Genomic DNA, 23,123 nt, shown 5'->3' on the forward strand with positions numbered 1-23,123 from the left:
CATTTGTCACAAGATGTGATTTATTTATTAAATATAAGGGCTCCCCCCCGCCCCTTTGGCTCGGTTATTCTTTTTGCTGCCTTCATGTGAATAAGAATATATTTGCTTCCCTGTACACCATGATTGTACGTTTCCTGAGGCCTCCCCAGTTACGCAGAACTGTGAGTCAATTAAACATCTTTTCTTTATAAATTACCCGGTCTCAGGCAGTTCTTTATAGCAGCGTGAGAACAGACTAATACAGATATTAAATGGTCAGTTTATCCACAATATCAAGTAGATTTGGTGAGACCCTATCGTCAGGATAAGAAACATTCTTCTCTCAGATAGCTGTGGCTCACTTTCTTATCTCCTTCAAATCTTTGCTGAAATATCACTTTCTCAATGAGGACCGTGCTGACCACTCTACTTAAAATTGCAAATTTCTGTTCACCCTTACCCTGCTCCGTTTTATCCTGAGTTCTTGTCATCTTCTAGCTTCTTTTTCTCCTTACTCCTTACCTCAGAATGTAAGCTCCATGAAGAAACATGTTTTGCTTCTCCATCAGTGTTTCCTAAATGCCTACACTGTGCATGGCATATGGTAAGTATTGAATGAATTACAATTAATCAATCCAATGAATATATGTTATAGAATTCCTACCTTAATCGAAGACACAAATTTGACTTTTTAGCTAGGTGGTATGAGGAAGGGAGAGATACATAGTAACTAACATTTATCAGGATCTGTCTACAAAGCATCAGATAATGTTGATGGGTGCTTTACTTCTCTCATTTAACACTTATATGAACCCTGCATGGTAAGCAACTATTATGATTTCAATAATAATGAAATTGGGAGTCAGGAGGTTTAAGTAGCTAGCTCAAGATAATGGAACAAGTCAATCAGAAGTCAGAAATTCAAATCCAGGTATGTCTTTGCCTGATTCCCAGTATTTTTTATTATACCACATTAACTTCAGAGTTTCTAAAATACACATTTTACAATAAATTTAATTTCAAGGTAAACATCACACATTGTACATTGAGTTTCCTGAGAAACAGTATCTGAGACTCTGAGATGTGTTTGCAGGTGGTGCGTTGAAGAGGGTGCTCAGCAGCCACACCTGTTGGGGTGAAGGAAGCAGGACTGAACAGAGGGAGAAGCTGAGCTGTGATGCAATTGCAACAGAAGCCTCAGCCTATTCTATCAGGAGTTTTGGAGTAAATAGCCCTGCAGAATTGTTCTAATTGAGGCCAGGGAACCAAGCTCACAGTAATCAACACTCTGGACTGCTCGGGGAATGACCTGGTCTTAAAGGTGTTCTTGGTGGCATATCACAGCATCTATTATATGACCAGATTAATATTATTATTATTCTCAAAAATGCTAGAGACTTTAACTACATTAAATTCATTTAAAAATACTTTAACACAGAATAATAAAAAACATAGGAGAAAATAAAAACCAATATTTTTGTATGATACACAAAATAAATACCAAATAGCAATTTAAAATAAAAAAATAGATAGTAATCAACTCAGTGGGAATCCAGAAGATTCTGTATGCCTTACTTTTGTACTTATCAACCAAATTAAGCCCCTTACCAAGCCAGCTTATGTACTAAGTCTCAATTTGCTTGCCTTCATTTCATAGACTCCTAAATTAGCATATTTTGAGAAGCAAAATAGGAGAAAAAATATTACCATCTTTACAAAGTATTTTTTGCATTGAAAAATGTAACAAAATAATTCAACATATATTTAGAAAACTTTTAGAAGGGTACTGGCATATTTGTTTTGCTGGACTCAAAGATGGGACATGGGCCAGCTCTTAATGGATAAGGATCACTTTTGGTTAGATACTAATGAAGAAAACATCATAGAGAAGTTGCTCAAACTCAATCAGGAAGGATGAGCAGGACCTTATAAGTGGCTATTGGATGGAGCATGAAATAGCACAGAGGCAAAGGAATGTTAAGTTTAAATATGCAGAGGCAGAACAGTGCCAGGGTCTCAAGAATGGTTAATATTATAATCCATATTTCTTGAGAATTTAGGTTTTTATTCTTGTATAGTAGAAGATAAAGCCAAAAAAAAGTACATTTGAAGCTGTGTCATAGGACTTGAAGTTCAAAATAATAAATTTGATGTTTGTTTAGTGGGCACTGGGATATAACAAAATGCTTTGAAGAAAGCTGTGCTATCATCAAAACAGCTTTTCTATATGGTCCTATCATAGGACAGCCTGCCCTAGCACTTATTAGCATGTATGGGACCTACAGCAAGACTGTAAATGAAGGCCCCCAGTTCCATATATCTAATAATACAAAAGTATCCTCCTACCTTGAAAAATATTTCTCAATAATCTGGAAGACTAAATTCAAACCATAACTTTTTTGTTCTTCAGAATTCCAAGCTCAACCCGGAATCATAACCATATGGCAATAGGTGACCCTGGCCCCCTCTACCAGCTATCTCCTGCTTTCTAACAAACCATGAGTAGCCCACATATCCAACTGGGGTAAGAGAAGAAATGGTCCACTTGCTTCTCCCACCCCAATTAAATAGGCAGACTTGCCTCTAGGATACACACAACTGTTGTGCTCAACTTTTACTAGGAAGGACCCAGGAAAGAGCTTTCCCTGGCCTCAGAGGAAAACAAAAGTCATGAGTCTCAGGTTCCTAAAGGATGATCTAGAAGATGTGCAGGCTCCCCGTGGACATATCTGTCTGACCTCAAAGACTCTTTTTTCTTAGGGAAGAGGCACAGCAGAAGAGGGCCTCTGGAATCTAAAACTTAAAGCTCAGGCTTCAGGCAGGGGTCCTACTGCCTGGGTCTAAAGTTGTGGTGCTTTGATATACCGGGATATGATGAAAAAAGAAAAGCACATCTAATAGAATGAGCTACAGGTAAAGAAAAGATCTGAATTACAGTGGAAAAGGTGTTAAAAGAAATAAATGAATGAATGGTAGAAATGCTGTGGAAGAATTGTCAATAAAATTTGATATCCAAAGATGAAGGAGAGCTATGACACAGAGGGGTGTTTCAGAGGTTATTCTTAATGTCCAAGCCTGGGTGACCAGGTAAATGTAGGTGTTCTTACCAGAGAAACCTGTTTGAAGAGCAATTAATGCATCTGAAAAAGAAATTAAAATGCCAGTAGAGGCTATTCTCCCATGATATTTGCCTGTAGGCATATCTAACTCTATTTTCATGGGAGACCCAGGATCTATGATCCATTTCTGAACCTTGAAAGGAATAATAAAAACTGTAAACACAAACTATCTCATCACTCATGTAAAAATTATTTCCCATTCTCATAATCACATATAGTCTTGCTACTTTAAATCAAATTATTTGGTTGAGCAGCACTTTTCAGGATATTTAGACATTGCTAGAAGGAGAAACTGCAAGATTTATATTTCAGTTCTTAATGACTGACTCGGCTTTAGCAAATGGAAAATTAATGAAATTGTTGTTGCTAGTAACAGAATAATTTATCCAGCCTTCCTTTGAATAAGAATAGCAGTTAAAATGAGAAGCAACAAAAATAATTGTGGTATATGGTAGTTTCTGGTGTGTGACAGCTGATTTAATATTTTCATTACCTCTCAGGTGCATATAGGAACATGATGATCATAGGTTAGCTAATGGTAGTGTATGGAATAGTGTACACATGTAGGAAGTTAAAATGATATATCAATAGTTTCTTGTAGGAAGGTTTCTATAACCTATTATTTTCCACGATCTCAAATCCATACTATTCTTGGGTAGGTCTAGAAATATAAAAGCCATACATTTATCTTTCCCCTATATATTTAAAAAGATTACTTTAAAATTAATTTGTTGTTATTTTAAATTTTTATCAATTTTAAGATTAACTTTAAGTATATGTTTTACAATTATTGACAATTTGTGTTTGGTAATACAATGTAAAAGACTTAAGGTAAACAAATTCTATTTCTCCAGGTTAGCAAACCCATGTTTCTAAGGGAATTAAGTGCATATGGACGTAGGCAGTAGAAAACCTGTATTCTTCTTACAGAATGTGTGTGGAAAATGTTCCTTTCAAAACAACATGTTTCCCCATATGGGAAGCAGGCTTGCAGCAAAGATGTCGTCGAGTAGACAGTGATAGTGGCAGTCAGCCATCTGGGCAGCAGACAACCGTCATCAACTGCTGCTGAGGGCACCGCTAAGCACAAAAATTGACTCTCAAAGACAAGACCCTTTTGGCATATCCCTGCTTGCATGGTTTGAGTTATCCATTACTTGACTTGTTCAAAACTCCATGCCTTTATAGAAGATGATTACTACTGTCAGCGAGTTTATTGCACTCATGGGCACCTAATTCCATTTACCCAAATAAGCCCTAATGTATTCTGCTATTGGTGACTGTAGTAAAACCTATTGCAGAACTAAAATGTTATTAAAAGATGTTTTTGGCATTTGCAGATGTTCTAATTACTGTCACTATTATCAATATAATGAAAATATCCATCATCCACAAAGGTTTATTATATCCCTTTATAATCTCTGTCTCCTGCCATCTCTCATCTTTATATAAAATTCTATAGAATGGCAACTAATCTATGGTGACAGAAAGCAGATAATATCTTATCTTAGATAGATCTTAGATAGAATTATAGAATTATATCTGTATAGAATTATACAGCATGTACTGGTTTTTATCTGGCTTATTTCACTCATTATAAATATTTTTGAAGTTTTCATCATAATTATTTTGATATTAATCTATGTCTCTGAGCATATCAATATTTCACTATTTTTATTGCTACATACTACTTCATTGCATGGCTCTAGCACCATTGTTTATCTGTTCATCTACTGATGCACATTTCTGTTGTTTCAAATTTGGAGATATTAAAATAAAGCTGTTATAACATTTTCGTACAAGTCTTTGTATGTACGTGAGTTTTCATGTTTCATGTAAATACCTGAGAATGAAATGGCTGGGTCAAATGGTAGGTAATATAAGTTTAAAGAAAAAAAAAAAACTACCAAACTGTTCCCAAAGTTGTACGATTTTATACTTTACATCCTCTCCAATACTTTATATGATCAATCCTTTTAATTTTAGGTATTCTAATATGTTTATAGTGGCATTACGTTATGGTTTTAATTTTCATTTCCCTAATGACTACTCATGTTGAGAACATTTTCACTTGCTTATTTGCCACTAGTTTCTCTTCATGATGAAATATCTGTTCAAATAATTTTGCCATTAAAAAAAATGGGCTATTCATTTTCTCATTATTGAGATTTGAGAGCTCTGTATATATTCTGAAATCAAGTCCTTTTCAAATATGTGATTTTCAATATTTTCTCCTAGTCCGTGGGTTGCCTTTTCTTACTTTAAATAGTGTTTTTCAAAAAACAGAAATTCTTAATTTTGGTAAAATCTAATTTATCTTCTTTTTTTTCTTTCTTTTTTTTTTTTTTTTTAGACAGAGTCTTGCTCTGTTGCCCAGGCTGGAGTGCAGTGGCATGATCTCAGCTTACTGCAACCACTGCCTCCTAGGTTCAAGGGATTCTCCTGCCTCAGCCTCCTGAGTAGCTGGGATCACAGGTGTATGCCACCATGTGCAACTAATTTTTGCATTTTTAGTAGAGATGGGGTTTCGCCACGTTGACCAGGCAGGTCTTAAACTCCTCACCTCAAGTGATTGGCCTGCCTCCGCCTCCCAAAGTGCTGGGATTACAGGCGTCAGACACCAGGCCCGGCCCCATTTTTTCCTTTTATAGATTACATTTTGATGTGAAAATCTTTACCTAACCAAAGTCAACAAAATTTATTGTCTATTTTTTCCTAAAGATTGTAGTTTTGATCTCACATTTAGGTCCACGATCCATTTTAACTTAATTTTTGTATGTTGTGAAAGGTATGGATTCAAGTTAATTTTTTTCTTGATGGATATTCAATTGTTTCAACATCATTTGTGGAAAATCTGACCTTTCTTAGGTGAATTGCATTTGAAACTTTGTTGAAAATCAATTGGTGAATTGTCCCCTTTAAATTTATATGCATATATTGAAGCCCTAACCCCCAGTGTGATAAGTATTTGGAGACAGGGCCTTTGGGAGATCCTTAAGTTTAGATGAGGTCATGAGAGTGGGGCCCTCATGATGGAATTAGTGCCCTTGCAAGAAGATTTACCAGAGATCAGGTGGTTTTTCTCTCTCTACATGAATTCACGGAGGAAGGGCCATGGGAGCACAAAGCCAGAAGGGTGTCTGCAAGCCAGGGAAAAGGCAATCAATAGAACTTGACAATGTTAGCATCTTGACCTCAGACTTCCAGCCATTAAAACTGTGAGAAAATAAATTTCTGTTGGTTAAGCCATCCAATCTATGGTAGTTTTTGTAATGGCAAAGCTGACTGAGCTAATTAAAATGGCAATACATGTATAGTTGATTTATGGACTCTTCATTCTGCTACATCAATCTATTTGTCTAACTTGATATCAATACCACATTGCCTTGGCTAATGTAGCTTTAAAGTAAGCTTTGAAATCAGGTAGAGTTAGTCTTCCAACCTTTCATTTTTTCTAAATTGTTCATATAAATTTTTGGTCCATATAAATTCTAGGTCCATTTAAATTTTAAAATCATCTTGTCAATTTCAACAAAAAAATCTTAATAACATTTTGATTGGGATTGCAGTGAATGTATAGATCCATCTGGGATAATAATACGACTCTTACAACGTATAAACATAATATCTTCAGTTTTCTCTTGGAATCATTTTGTAATTTTCAGTGAACAGATTTTGCACATCTTTTACAAATTTATCTGTAACTACTCCCTAGTTTTTGATGCCATCATAAGTGGTATTTTTAATTTCAATTTCTAATTGTTGCTTGATTAAATCATGGGTACCTACAAGATTATTTATTGACATTTTTCAAAATGGCTCAGGAAAAGTTAGTGGACTTAAAGTCCTTTAAATACTACTGAAACATTCTAAAAATAATCTTGCACTTTTCCTAAATGTCTGGAATACGGAATAAGGCATTTATCACATAGCATACCTTTCTCAAATACTTCTCATTTTTGTTTCATTGTATAAACAAGGAATAAGAACCATGCAATGCCAAATACAGTTGCAAATGCTCCTTTTATGCAGATACAGTCTTAATCAGAGTATGTGAGTAATGTTACACTCAAAGATTTTTTTCGCAAGGATTTAGAGGACTTTAAAACATTTCTTTTATAGGCATCAGAAGTGATTAGTGTAATGACAGTGAATCTAGCCAATTAAAATCTTTGTTGCCTGTCCAAAGTATGATTTATAACGAGTCATGATTTATTAACAATTGTATAAAGGAAAAATTAGGAAGCAATCATTTCAACATGGAAGGAATGAGAATGACAGAGACACAAAACACTGACTGAGTTCATTAGCAAGAAAATTAACTCCAAGTGAAACATTTTTATATCCATTTTTGAAGAGATTTTCAAATTTACATTATTTTTTCTTATCTTGTGGCACCTGAAGGGAATTATTTGTCTGAATGACATGTTGAAGAATAATAATGAGAGACTGAATTGTTTTTATAAGTAGCTCAATTTCCACCACAGAAAATGACCTTATGTTTTAGACAGTAGAGATAAATAAACCATTTTATGGAAAAGTACTAAGACACCCTGATGTTTCTCCAGCCTTCTATGAAAAGCTGATATCTTTTCTGTAAACAATCATTCATGTAAGCAGGTCCTTAGCTTTCCTCTAGAAGAAAAGTCCTCTTTCAAAAATCTCCTTGCATTTAACAGAAACTTTCTAAACAACCAATTTCCTAACTTACTTAAAACTGGTGTTTTTTTTCTTTACATTAGTTACTGGTCAGTTACTGATAATTTTTACCTATTATAATGAGCTAAACCAAGAATTTAGGCATACCTGAGTCTAAGATACATACTAAGACATTAGCAAGATGATGATGATTATTATTATTATATTTTTATTATTTTATTTTATTTTATTTCATTTTTGAGACGGAATCTCACTCTGTCACCCAGGCTGGAGTGCAGTGGCTGGATCTCAGCTCATTGCAAGCTCCGCCTCCTGGGTTTACGACATTCTCCTGCCTCAGCCTCCCGAGTAGCTGGGACTACAGGCGCCCGCCACCTCGCCCGGCTAATTTTTCGTATTTTTTAGTAGAGACAGGGTTTCACCGTGTTAGCCAAGATGGTCTCGATCTCCTGACCTCGTGATCCGCCCGTCTCGGCTTCCCAAAGTGCTGGGATTACAGGCTTGAGCCACCGCGCCCGGCCAGCAAGATTATTAAGTAAATTCAAACAACAACAGCAACAACAACAATTTTTTTTGTACAACTAACTTTATATTTCAGGTGAAGGTGTTCAGAGAAATTCAGAGTAAGGATTCAAATTCTGTTTATTAAATTATCTTCATTATTGTGGAGGTGGTCTAGTTCAAATGCTAAGGTGCTCCTATACAAATATCAATCATTTGAGATATGAAAGGGAGGTTACGTGTGTGTGTATAAATTTTTTATGAATTACGGTTTCTCTAAAATCAGGATATAGTTTCCATTAATCCTCTAATGAGTTCCTTGACATCAAAGTCCAATGGGCTATTATATCACAGGTATCTTTTAATTAAGGTCTATATAATGGATCCAGGCATCTTCAGAGCAACAGGTCAGCTTCTACATGCGTATGTATTTGGGTCCTGTGCTGTGCTGGGCTTCCAGGTTCTAACATCCCATTTGGAGATTGTTGTAAGTTCTTCCATGCCAGAACAGACTAATTACAAAATGTTACTACAAATGAATACTTAAAAGTGAAATAAATCATGGGGATGATGAGGACCTAACAAATCTCAGTATGATTACGGCATGGGTGGTGAAGCAGGATGTAGCTGATGATGAGACTGCAGCAATGATATGGGAGCAGCTCTCACAACAGCGAGTGCCAGAGCAAGCCTTTGAGGAGAAAAATGGCATGACCCGATTTGCTTTAGAGAATTGATTTGCTTTAGTGAGTTGATGTGTCCTTTCAAAAGATATGTTGAAGCCCTAGCCCTCAAATCTGTGAATGTAATTGTATTTGAAAATAAGGTCTTCCAGATATAATCAAGTTACAGTGCTGCCATACTGGATCAGGATGGGCCCTACATTCAATGACTGGTGTTCTCATAAAGAAAGATTTTGATACAGAGGCACACGCAGAGGGAAGACAGCCATGTGAAGACAGTGACAGAAACTAAAGTGATGTAGCTCCAAGCCAAAAAATGCCAAGGACTGGTGGGAACCACCAAAAACTAGGAGTGAAGCATGGAACAGATTCCTCCCTAGAGCTTCAAGTGCCTGGTGACACTTTGACTTTGGATGTCTAGCCTCCACACCTGTGAGAGAATAAATTGCTATTGTCTTAGCCACCCAGTTTGTGGTAATTCATTATGGCCACACTAAGGAACTTAATACAAATACTTTATCATCATCACAAAGAGGGGAATGGATGAAAAGTGAGCAAGACCGGACAAAGGGAGACCAATTAGGTGGCTGTCCTATAATTTAGGTGACAGACAGACAGATCATGGTGGCACTAACAGGAACAGCAGCATGAGGATGGTAAGAAGCAGGTTGAGAGTTGAAGTTGAGAGTTATTTAGGAGGTAGAATGAACAGGATTCGTTATTATGAGAGGAAATTTTAGGAGAAGAAAGAGTCAAGGATAATGTCCAAATTTCTGGTTTGATAAACACTTATAATATTAACTTGGAAAAGAATAGATTTGGTTGGAGTCGGAGAGTAAATGAGTTTACTTTCGTCCCAGGGATATGTGAGATACTTGTGTGATAGCTAAGTTGACTTGCCCCATAGGAAAAAGTTCTGGGGTGGAGATAAAATGTTACTATGATATTCTTTGCTTCTCCTATAGCACTTAGTACCTCAATTATTTTAGTCTCCTCTTTATCTGTATATCCTGAAGAGGAGAATAACTCAGGCCAGAAAAGTGAGAAGACAGCATCTTTTTGTTTTATTTATTTATTTTTTTGTTTTGTATTGTTCTGTTTTGTTTTGGACAGCCACAAATCCAGAACAACAGAAATAAAAATTCCCACCAGACACTGTGTTACTTTTTCCATAGATTATTCACTATAATCCTCACAAGAATAATCTTCACTAAAAACCAAATTAAATATTCACTAAAATGAAAAAGAAAAAAAAAAAGCAAAACAATAAACCCCAAGAGTCTCAGGTGCTGGAAAGAGAAGGGTCCTAAGTCTGGAGAAACAAGCTGGAGCTGCACAGGAGTCATGAGGACTGGGTGAAGGAGCCTGGTGATGACCCCTTGGGAGAGGGCGACTGGGATTGACTCCTTCAAAGGCCAGAGTCCTGGAGCATTTCGACACAAAAGGCACACGCAGTATAAATAACTCTCTCTGTCAGCCCAAGTAAATGTCAAGAGTCTTTCTCTGAGAGAAACAGAAACCCAAGCCTTGTAACTGGAAGAACTGAATTCTTTCAGTGTTATCTTCAAGTTACAGGGATATTAAGCCAAAATGTATCCTTGCGGAGGCAAATATGAAACATATAAAATAGGTATATGGAGATGCTTCAATAACATGGGCACAAGAAAATCATCCCTCAGCCCACTAACTCCACTGAAAATGGGTATGTGGTAGAAAATAAAAATACCAAAAACACCCAACCCCACCCAAGACAAGCACACCACAGCTATACTGAACCACACAAGGAAGGAAAGTTGGTGGAAGTGGCAAATGAAAGAATGTGTGAACCCCAAAAGTGAAACTAACAGGAAGTTTCAAAGAATTTGACATTCTAAAATTAATTTCTAAAGACATACAGCAAAAAAAGATGATATAAGAAATAATGTAAAAGATATTTAAGATGTCCATTGCAGCAACATGGATGCAGTTGGAGGCCATTATCCTGAACCAGTTAATGCAGAAACAGAAAGCCAAATACACATGTTTTCACTTATAAGTGGGAGCTGAACATTGGGTTCATATGAACACCATCATGGGAACAATAGACATTAGAGAGTCGAAAAGAGGGGAGGCAGAGATGGAAGCAAGGGTTGAAAAACTACCTATTAGGTACTATGTTCACTACCTGAGCAATGGGAGTATTAGAAGCCTAAGCCTTAGCATCACACAGTATACCCATGTAACAAACCTGTACATATACTTTCTGAATTAAAATTAAAAATATAAATAAATAAATAAATAAATAAAGGAAAAGAAAAAAGATATTTAAAAATAATAAAATAATGGCAAGGATAATACCTCACATTTATCAAGGACTTAGTATTTTCCAGGCATTATTCTAGTATGCATACATACTATACACATTATTTGGCCTATTAATCACCTTGACCCTATGTGGCAAGTACTATTATTCTACTTTTACAAACCATGAAGCTGAAACAGAGAGATGACCATCAACAAGATCACATATTTCATAAATAATAGAGCTGGGGTTTGAACCCAGGAAGTCTCATTTCAGAGCTCACACTTTGGTGCACCAAGTAGAAATTCTAAAATTACTTTTATAAAATAGTCATTGGAACCTACTCAGTTATTAATTGAACTGAAGACTTGATACAATTGAAGGAAGAAAATTGCATGACCATCTGAGAAAATGTGTCCAGCTTCTATTACAAATGTAGCACCAGATGACACACAGAGAGAAGATACAAATGTGAATGAGGAGGTAAGGACATGATGATGAGGTTAAGTCTAGGTCACTAAGAGTTTCAAAATGAGAGAAGAGAGAAAGTGGGGGAAAGAATATATGCAGAAACAGTGCTGAGAATTTTCTAGAATTGAAAAAAACTGCATTCTCAAAAGTAGGAGATGCACAGAGTTTTATTTATTCTTCGTTTATATCTGTACCTACATTAATTATAGCAAAAATGCATAATGTCAAAGACAGAAACAGCTACCAGAGATAGAGACAGTTTAACTATAAAGGAATGGTGATGTGACTGACTGCAGAACATGAATGTAAGAAGACAATGTAATAACACTTCAAATGCTAAAGAAAAATGAAATTCGACCTAGATATTTACACCTAACCCAAAATTCACTCTTGTGTAGGCAAGGGCAGAATGTATAAGCTAATCATCTCTTCAAATAATAAATCTAAAAGAAATGAGGTGGGTTATAGAAGCAATAGTGGACAAAGGAATTTGTACACAAGTTGATAAATGTTAAATAATTAGGTTTTGGTTGTGTCTGAAAAAATACAGTAATAATAATGATTAATATTTGGGGACCAGTAGAAAACTACCTAGAAGATGGGTAGGAATAATTAATTTGGATTTCAACACACTTAATATTATTTTATTACTCAAGAGAGGAATAGAGCTATTGATTAGTGTTACATGTTAAATATACATATTAAAATTTAAAGGTTAATCATTAAAAGAATAGAAGGTAAAACTTCTAAAGGAAGGAATGACATAAGTACAATGACTATGACAATAGAAGGAAAAGAAAAAAAAATATATTGATCCAGAATGAAACAGAATATTTCACATGTGTAAAAGTTTAAATACAAATTTAAAAGCTCACATACATGAATACATATATATACAATAAATTATAGACACATTTATAGACACATGAGCCATGAGGAAGCATACAGGCAGCTTCAGAATGGTGACGTTAGGAAGGAGAGGAAGTACGGGGTGGGATACAAAAGCGGCTTGAATAGTTTTTATAACATTTTACTTCTAATAAATACTAATCAAATTCAAATATGGAAAAATATTAAAATGCCATATCCAGTACATAATTTCCATACTATAATTTTATTGTTTTATTTTTCTTTTTTGTTTGTTTGGTTTTTTTTTTTGAGACAGAGTCTCACTCTGGCACACAGGCTGGAGGGCAATGGTGTGATTTCGTTCACTGCAACCTCTACCTCCTGGGTTCAAGCGATTCTCCTACTTCAGCCTCCCTAGTAGCCGGAATTACAGACTTGTGCCACCACAACCGGCTAATTTTTGTATTTTTAGTAGAGACAGTGTTTCATCATGTTGGCCAGGCTGGTCTCAAACTCCTGACCTCAAGTGGTCTGCCTGCCTCAGCCTACCAAAGTGTTGGGATTACAAGCATGAGCCACCACGCCCAGTGAAATTTTATTAATTTTTTAAAGGAAGAAAAAATATACATCAGAAGATAAAACAAAGAAGCAAGTTCAGGAATGTTAATTAACTTTTCCATGATCACAGGCTATGAGGTGAAAACAAACAAGGAAATACAGATTTCTCATATCAATGTCTGTTCAACTAACTTCGGCTAATTCATTTTTGCATTAACATGAACAGGGCCTGGCATGTGGCACAGGTGCTCAGAATGAGAGGCAACAGCTGAGAAAGTTCTTGAAGGGAAGTTCCTTGCTAACAGTGGTTTGGTATTAAATGCCACAATTTAACAGGCAGCCTCAGGGTTGCACTTGGCATTCAGGGGTCTGTTCCAGCTGGAAAGAAGCCAATTCTCAAAGAATCAGAAGCTATGACCTAAGAAAACTTAAAGATCATCTAGTTCAATTGGCTTAGTTTACAGGAGCTTAACTGGCTTGCTCAAAGTCAATCAATGAGTGGTTGACTCAAATTCTAATGCTATGTCAACTTTACCAGTGCACTAAACTTTATCAAGTGGTAGCAGAACATTGCTGGTATGATGATGTGGTGATGATGATGACAAAGATGATGACGTAGATAAAGATGATGGTGATAGTGATGATGACAGCTCACTTTGGGGAAGCATTAAACTAAATTCTAGGCACTCACCCAAATTCTTTATAAGTATCCTTTTGATTCCTCCTCCAATAACCCAAGTAGTCAGGTATAATTATAATCCCCATTTCAGATAAAAGAAATTATTCTCAGTGACTAATCATTAATAAATGACAGAACAGGTTCCGAACCAGGCAATCTGACTCTGAACTGGATCTCTTAACCATGTGCTGTGCTGAAGACTCAAATGTTAGGGGAAAGAAGGGAAGGTGGCCACTGGGAGCTTGATCCCATCCCTTTTGGGTGCAACTTGGTCTACTATATTTCCTGTTACTGGAGATGCAAAGTGGATATTCGGTTTAGAATTTGTCATCATCTGATGTTCATATCTATTCCATGTGGTTTCAAGTCAAGCAGGGATTTTGAAGCAATGGTAAGTCAAAATATAAATGGATGGACCTATGAGTTATTGAACTAAATGTGAAGTGACTGCTCTTAAACACACCTTTAGTTTTCATATATATAGGGAATACTTCTGTAAAAAGTAAACATTTTATCCTCTCCTTGGTGTGTATAAACCCTTATCACAGTAAGAAAAGAAAAAAAAAGGATGCTTGCATAATTTATTTTATGTCAACCAAAGTGAAAATGACTCAAAGTTTTCTAATAATAAGATGCTATTGGTTAAAGGATGTTAATAATACTGTTTATAAGATGACTCAATTTATGACTCTACTATCTGCACTCAACAAGAAAACAAAGCTTGTTACTTTTAGAGGCAGAACTGTATAGTGGTCAGGAGTCTGAGTTCTGGAGAAAGGGTATTGAGTTTACATTTCAGCAATGACACTAAATTTTCTACTGTGTGCTTAATCAGTACTAGTATTTATGCACTCTCAAATTTAAAAAGAATGGTCAAGCAGGCCGGGCGCGGTGGCTCAAGCCTGTAATCCCAGCACTTTGGGAGGCCGAGGCGGGTGGATCACGAGGTCAGGAGATCCAGACCCTCCTGGCTAACACGGTGAAACCCTGTCTCTACTAAAAATACAAAAAACTAGCCGGGCGAGGTGGCGGGCGCCTGTAGTCCCAGCTACTCGGAGGCTGAGGCGAGAGAATGGCGGGAACCCGGGAGGCGGAGCTTGCAGTGAGCCCAGATCGCGCCACTGCACTCCAGCCTGGGCGACAGAGCGAGACTCCGTCTCAAAAAAAAAAAAAAAAAAAAAAAAAAAAAAAGAATGGTCAAGCATATATTCATTTCACTCAGTCTCCAACCAGCAACTTATCAGTATTTCAATTACCTGCTGAACAACCTCAAGAGAATAAAACCAAAATTCTCAGTATACACAAATTTTATTTGTGAGAAAAACACAATCTAAAATTCTGTTCTGTACACATAGAGAATGCTGGCTATAAAATTTTTATTCCAAGTATAAAAACTGTATAGTTTGTAAACACGCATAGCTATTACCCAAAGGATATAAACAGCTGCCCAAAAGATTTTATATATCAAAGTCATATCAATTTCCAAGTAATTTAGAAGGAAACAAGTGAAACAAATCAATTCGATTTGCAAAATGTTGGAATTTCTCATGAAAAGTATTGAAATGCAAATAAAAGATTTAAAAAACCTAGACCCAGTGAAAAACACGTTACAGACATAGGATATCAAAATGTTAAAATGTCAAAAAATCAAAACAAGACAATAATCAAGATGGGTTAACTTAATAGGTTTCCTTCATTTGAAGCAAAATACAGCTTTTAAAGAGGCATAGCTTAGTGATAGAAATCACAAAATGGCATCCAGATGCCAAACAGTTTGCAGAAATGGTTTGTTGGTTTACAGAGCTCTTTAAAAAAATCGGATTACAAAATCACATTTCATATTTCTAAAATCTAGTTTTTTTTTTTTTTCCTGCTTTTCTTAAAAAGCCGAGGTTACTTTCTTACAGAGCAGCAGCAAGGTGGAGTTCAGTAATTTCTGTCCTCATCACATTAGGTGTTCAGTTTGCCACCTGTTTTACTAACCTATTGTAGTATTTACATCGCTAGCCTGCCCCCTATTGTCAAGCGAGCTCATAACTCCTATCCACTGCCAGGCAAATTCAAGTCGTGAATGTGATCGATGGCAGAAGGGACTTTAAGACTGGACATTATTTAAGAGGTTCATTTGTTCATCTATTCAATCATTCACTCATTCATTTGTTCAAAAAATATGTGGATATTTGATAAAAGCCAGATACTGGGTTCAAATAAGAATATAAACATTTGGGACTTCTTTTCATTTAGGTATTATGCAATCATACATCTGAAGGAGCTTACCAACGTGTATGAAATACAGTTGAGGACACAATATTAACAAATTTTAGGAAATGAAATACATTCTAAAGAGTTCCAATAATTTAAATGGTCCCAAAGGATGGAGAATTTAAAGAAAGAAGGGGTGGTCAACAAGGTAAAATCATGGTTGAGAAGTGAAGTCAAATGAAGAAAAAAAATAAAAAGACCATTTCATGAGATAAGTAGCAAATCTCTGGTGACATGTAAGAGGGCACTTAGAGATAATAAAACCAGGTTCCATAGCGAGAAAGTGAGAATAAGAGCATAAGAAAGAAAGAGATGTGAGTTAAATGGGGGTAAGGGGTGGATGCGAAGAGAAAGCGTGGGGCTGGATGCAGACAGGGAAGTGGGTTGGTTATTTTATAGGCTATGGGAGATGCCAAGTGAAGAGGACTGAATATGTGCAAAAGAAAGTCTTGGCACCAGAGAGTTCACAAGAATAACCATAACTGAGAAGCAATTCAATCTAGTTAAAGAATCATTAACTTAAATTTTGATATTACAGCAAAATTTGGCAACTTTTCCATGAGCTACATCCACAGGTTGCTTCTTGGTACAAATTTTAGGATGGTATTTTCACAATGAAAGTTTTCTTTAATTGGCACCAACATTCAGTAACAATAAGCTACAAAAGAAAATCTATTGATTCCCAATTAAGCCTTATTTTCTGGCATTCTACTTGTGACCTCAATGTTTGTAAATATTTCTGGTTCTTTGGTTCTGTTGGAAATAACATTGTTTTCCACAGAGGTATTTAATCTTGGACCAATGAAATCCAGTGTCATCTTTCTATAAAATGTACCTGATTTCTATAAAATGCCATCTTTCACCACATTTAATAATCAAAGGAAAGCAAGATTAAGATACAGATCATAATGCATTTATACTAGAAAGATAATGTTTATTTCACTCTTCTGTATATCTACACCAAACATACTATTTCTTCCAACTTTGACATTGAAAAAAATCTAATGGCAACTACATGTTCATCAGATAAGGATCAAATGAACTCAGTAGGAGAAAAGAGGAAAGTTGAGAATAGTTATTTCTGAATTTTCATAAGGTAATATTACTTCTGAATTTTCATAAGGTAATATAGCCTGAATAAGATGACTTATCAGAATATTTTTATTTCACTTATTAAGCTGTGAAACAGTCAGAAAGAAAATAAAACCTGTCATCTGTTTGTGGCTTAAGAAACAGTAACTTCCTAAATTACTTCTTAGAAGTTCTTTGAAGCAAAAGGCTCATACTGTAATTTTTTAAATGAAAGCACAATTTGAAATGAAAACAAAACTGGCTGTTCCCATATGCTAGGAGTAAATTATGTCCTATTGCTGTCCCTCCCTAGGAGACGCTCCCACACCCAAAATTCAATCGGAAAATAAATGTTTATTGGTTGTTGCTTATTCAAGTAGTGTATATACATACAGCACTGAATGTTGGAAAGGCTCATCTATATTTAATGATAACTGAGATACACTGCTTATTGGAAAATTAGAGTAGGATACCCAAATATGTTTGTCATACGTTCTGTAAAATGCATGGTATAAAGTCAACTCAGTTTTTCCTCCATAATACATGAGAAGAACCCCCAAGTGCTTGCTTCTTAATTCTTAGTTTAAAAATACAGTATCATTCTCACAGAAGTACACATCTACTAGTCTAGCCTTCACAGCCTATCCCATAGTGAATCCAGATGTACATTACCTCCACCTACTCTTCCATCACACCATAAGAGTGACAACAATTATGACCTACAAGTGAACCCTGGGAAAGCTTCACTGCCTTGTGATCATTGTAATGTCAGTGGCAGGCCATCTGGAGCTGCTGCCGCCATCACACTGGCTGCAGCAGGAAGGCATGGCCAGGTCTGCACACCCATGGAGCTAGCAGGAGCCAGGACAGGTGGGACCCCCACCCCTTCTGAGTTGGGATGGGAGCTCCCTGGGTGCCACTGTAGCTGCCCAAGCCACGACTATGGACCCAGGCATCCCTGTGCTCCAGGGCTGGGAGTAGGCAGGACCCCTGTCCTCCAGGGCAGGGCTGCAGTCACTCAAGTCGTGGGCAGGCAGGGGGAGGCAGGAGCTCTGTTCTCCTGGGTGCAGCTACAGCTGCCCGAAATCACGGCCATGAACCCGGGCCTCCCCTGTGCTGTTGTGGGGCTAGGAGCTAACAAGATCCCTGCCCTCTTGGAGGCAGCTAGACCCAGGCATTTCTGCACTCTTGGGGGCCTGGGATCAGAAGTGCCTGCTCCCACTGCCTGGCTTCTCTCTGTTTTTGGCTACCATTCTGATTTTGGAGGAAAGTTGGGACTGAGCCCAGGTGCTGTCACAGCCCGGCCAGGTGTGCACATGATCAAGGCAGTGCTGACATGCCAGTACCCTGCCAATTCGCCCCCCTCTGGGCTTTGGGCACCAATGAGCATAGGAGGGAATCCAATGGTGGGCTGAGGGCAGCTTGGCGACAGCAGGAGGCAGACAGGTTCCTGGGCAGAAAGGGAGTGGATGCCCAGCAATGCTCCATCTTCAGGCCAGGGAGGGCCTGAAGGCTGGAGGCCAGGCTGCTAGTCCCATGGACCGTAGTGGGAACTTGCAGTGTCTTTTCTGGACTTGCCTATTGCCACTCATGAACCAATCAGCATGTACTTCCTCCCTTCTGAGGCCCATAAACGCCCCAGGCTTAACCAGAGCAGAGCTGACATTAGGATGACCAGCTGCAGAGAGGACCTAGGCACTGTAGGGTCTCATCTCTGTTGAGAGCTGCAGATGATGGGACGACCAGCTGCAGAGAGAAGCTACCCTCTCTGCTAAGAGCTGAACACTCATTGGGACACCTTGGCTATGGAGAGGGGCTGCCCACTGCCAGTTTTCTCTGAGCTGTTCTACTGTTCAATGAAGCTCCTCTTTGTCTTATTCAACCTCCACTTGTCTGCGTACCACATTCTTCCTGGTCACAGGTCAAGAGATTGGGAACCACGGAATGGAGAGGCTAAAAGAGTTGTAACACAAACAGGGCTGAAACATGCCCCTTACTTGCCACATTGCAGGTGAAGACAAGGAGAGAAGAGCTGCAACCCTTTGGGGAGAACAGACTGGGGAGCTCCCCGAGCCAGAGCTGTGACTCTCGCTTTGGGGCTATGCAGTTCCTGGTGTCTCTAAGCTTCCAGGCACGACCACATTCCCTGGTGCCAGCCAGGGACGCTCCTTGTGATGTGCTTGGTCCAGCTGCAGCCTTACAAAGAGCCCATGCCAGCACCTGGAGCTGCGCACCTCACAGCAGCAGCCAGATTGTTTGCCTGTGCAGTGGCCGGACCCCACGCTCACTCACACACCCCTTGCCACTTCATGCCTGACTTGCAGTCTCCCTTGAAGGTGTGGGAACCAGGTCGGTGGTGTGAACTGAGTGCAGTCTGCCAGGCCAAGTGGGCACACTGAGCCCTGTGGGCCCGAGCAAAACTCGGTCAAAGGCGCCACCAGCCACTGGTTTCCAGCCAGGAAATTGACACCCCAAAGATCCCATAACAATTGTTGGTACAAACAGGTTTAAGGATTTCAAAAATTTCAAACAACCGTATTAATGATTCTAGGTAAAATCATTGCACAAAATGTAGCAGGGACTTCCTCTCTTTAAAGTTGCAATTAAGTACACAAACCTGAAAATGTTCCCAATTAATATAACACTGATTTATTAGAAATTAAGGAATTTATTCTACAACCTATTCAAACAGATTCCAAGTCCAGCTGAAAATAAATAACAATTGATTTATCATCAAGGGTCCATATTTGATATTGGGATAAGTACCAAATAAAAAGCCTATTGTGCTAGGAGCTCAAAATTTCAGACAGGAATTTATGTAGCACTCAAACAAAAACCTGTATTACAAATGATCGACTTACCCCTGCAAGGCTTTCTCTCCAAACCAGTCTCCTTTTCCTAAAGTTCTAAGAAAGACTGGGTCTTCACTTGGTGAGTCTTCACGAGTGACATTTACCTACAAAGAGATACAATGAAAGTTTAAATCCACTGCTTACCTACAATGAACAAAGGAACACTAATTAATGAGGTTAATTCCATTTCTTGTTTATTTTATTAATTTATTTTATAAAGAAAAAAACCTTTAAATTACCACTAACAGGACCAAAGAACAATATTACAAATTCCCAGGAAAACCACAAGAGCTTACCTCCAAATATTTTGTTATCCTTTCAAGTTATTTTAAAGAAATAATACATTACTAGTAAATTTGATCTCACTCCTCATCTCCATTCTAATTTTCCTGCCTTTATGAAGCAACCACTATAATGAACCTAGTGAGCATTCTGTCCATCTTTTTTATGTGTTTATGTACATGTATTTTTAAAATATATTAATAATATAAGTGGTATTCCTCATTCTGCAACTTACTTTTTTCCCTTAATATTGTTTTAATTATTTATTCCATGCTCTTAGGTATAAATCTCCTTCATTCATTTTAATGTATGAGTTTTATCTCATTATGTAAATATATTTACTTACCCATATCTTGTAAATTGGCAATTATATTGTTTCCATTTTTTTCTTTCTTTCTGCTGAAATGAACAGCCTTTTACATGCCTCCACATGCATATCCTAGTTTCTCTAGGATAAGCCTGTCCCTTTCCCTGAGAAGAATCCAGCTTTCATTTGAAGACACATCACATTTTCATAAAGATTTCTTGCATGGTTCTAACTGACTATATCCCTAATAATTCATATGCTTCATTTGGTAGGATTTATATTTCGAAAGATGTATAAACTACATACATGCCCTTTTTTACTATACTAAATAAAGTGCCCTTAAAAGAAAGTTGTATTTCTTTGGCATTCTCCACAAATTATAATAAGCACTCAATAAATAGTTGTAAATTGTTTTAACAGAATGTGTCATTACTAACAAGATAGATAGCCTAGAACACACAGGACTTGTGACTTAACAGAAGGCAAGCGATAATGTTTTTTGTTGCATGAATGAAAACAAAAATAGAGTAACTTGTACCTTTGTGTTAATTCATATCTCCCTCAAGCTCTACTAACATTCATAAAACTGTCTTTTTGTCATCCAGAAAGGTTAAATAGTTAAAATTCACCTACCTGGAAAATGTGATGAAGTAAAAAACTAATTTCTTGAAACAATGCTAAAAACACTTAAACACATTTAATAATACTATGTTTCAGGTTTCTGAATCTAGAGATTAGATGTTAAAGACCAGAATTTTTATAAGTATTAAGAAGGTCTGTGTAAGGTGGAGGAAATTCAATTATTATTCTCCACTGATCCATTTGATTACTCCTCCACACAGTGTTTCAAAACCATGGAAATTCAGTTTTTAACACTTTTACTTACCACTAAGCTGTATCACAGAGACACTAATTTTCATGCTGACGAGGCTTTTATAGATGCGGAATCTTCTGTAGGGAGTCTGATCTAAAATAAAAGTTACTGGGCCCTTATTCTTGAGGTTCTGATTCACCGATGTTCATATAAAACCTAAAATTTAGTTTCTTTGTTTAAACAGTATTCCATTATATGACTGTTATGCAATTTACTAATTCTGTAGATATAAATGTGGGTGGCTTCCAGTTTTATTTTTGTTGTATTTTGTTTTTATTGTACTATTAACTGTGTTACTGTGAACCTTCTTATACATGTGCTCTAGTGTCCATGGCTAAGAGTTCACTAGGGTCAACGTTTATGAATAAAGAACAAGGTTATTAAGTATATGCATCTTCGATTTTACTAGATATTAACTCACTCTTGGTACAATCTTACATTCCTACCATCAATGGATGAAAACACATATTATATTATACTGTTATCAATACTTAATATTGTCAGATTTTGATTTTTTTCCAGAAAGGTAGGTATTAGATGGTATTTCCCTTATTATTAATGGAGGTGGGAGATTTTATCATCTTATTTTTTGAGCCACTTGTGCTTCTTTTGATTATGTGTCTGATCATGCTTTTTGCCTATTTTTCTATTGGACTGATTATCTTTATTTTTGTTGTTGTCCATTCACAAGAGTGTGGTTTGTCTAAACCATCTTTGTGATGTCTTGTTGAACAAATTTATTAATTTTAATGTAATTACACTTAACCATTTTATCTTTTATTGTTTGCATTTTAAAATATCTTATTCAAGAAATCCTTTCTTATCCCAAGATAGTAGAAGTATTCTCCCAATTACCTTTTAATTTTTTCCTAATTTTTCTTTTCACATTTACATCTGAAAGTGGCATTGTGTATGGTGTGAGCTAGGGATCCCATTTTATTTATGTCCCTATGCATAACCAGTTGTGATATCTGTAGTGTCCACACTATCCTAAATCAAGCTTCCATATTATAATGGGTCTTTATCTGGGCTCACCATTCTTACTCTGACATATTTGTCTGGTTTTCAGTCAAATTAAGGCCACATTTTTTTCCATTACCTGAACCTTATAAAAAGTTTTGATATCTACTGTAGTAACTCCCAATGTGTTTCTCTTTCTTTCAGATGTTCTGCCATGTTGGTGTTTTGCTCTTCATTATAATATTTTAAATACAATTTTCTTCTTAAAAGACTTGAACATTTTCTTGTTACAGATATGCCTAGATACTTGATTTTTGAAATGGTATTTTTAAAACATATTTTAGTTACTTGGTATAGTATTTAGAAAGGTACATGAATTTTTAAGTTATCATATAGTAAATTTTACTTCCATCATACAGTAAAATTTACTTCTTTTTTGGAATATAGTTGTATGAACTTAAACACATGGGTAGTTTTGTCTAATTCCCAGAACAATTAGATACAGAACAATTTCTCCAGAAACTCCTTCATGCTATGTTTTGTAGTCATATCCTTCTCATTCCTCACCCCTATAGTCTGTTCTGCATCAAACTAATTTTAACTTTTGGAGAATGCCATATAAATGAAATAATAGAATATTTAACCTTCTCAGATGTTTTTTTCTTACTCAGCATTAGGCCTTGAAGATTCAGCCAAGTTGTTGCATGGTTCAATAGTTTATGTTTTTTATTGCTAA

The 23,123-nt window shown here is 36.7% G+C and overlaps 1 protein-coding gene across 2 annotated transcripts in view; it reads right to left on the reverse strand.

Annotated features, from left to right (window-relative positions):
* The window catches only part of PRKG1 (protein kinase cGMP-dependent 1), a 1,377,278-nt gene that overhangs the window by 208,080 nt on the left and 1,146,075 nt on the right, over positions 1-23,123 (reverse strand). For both annotated transcript variants that reach the window (XM_033215293.1, XM_033215282.1), the window contains exon 7: positions 19,974-20,068. In XM_033215293.1, coding sequence (XP_033071184.1) covers positions 19,974-20,068 — 95 coding nt within the window. The remainder of the gene's footprint in view (positions 1-19,973; positions 20,069-23,123) is intronic.

Source organism: Trachypithecus francoisi, unplaced genomic scaffold, assembly GCF_009764315.1.
Source record: "Trachypithecus francoisi isolate TF-2019V2 unplaced genomic scaffold, Tfra_2.0 Contig00586, whole genome shotgun sequence".
NCBI lineage: Eukaryota > Metazoa > Chordata > Mammalia > Primates > Cercopithecidae > Trachypithecus > Trachypithecus francoisi.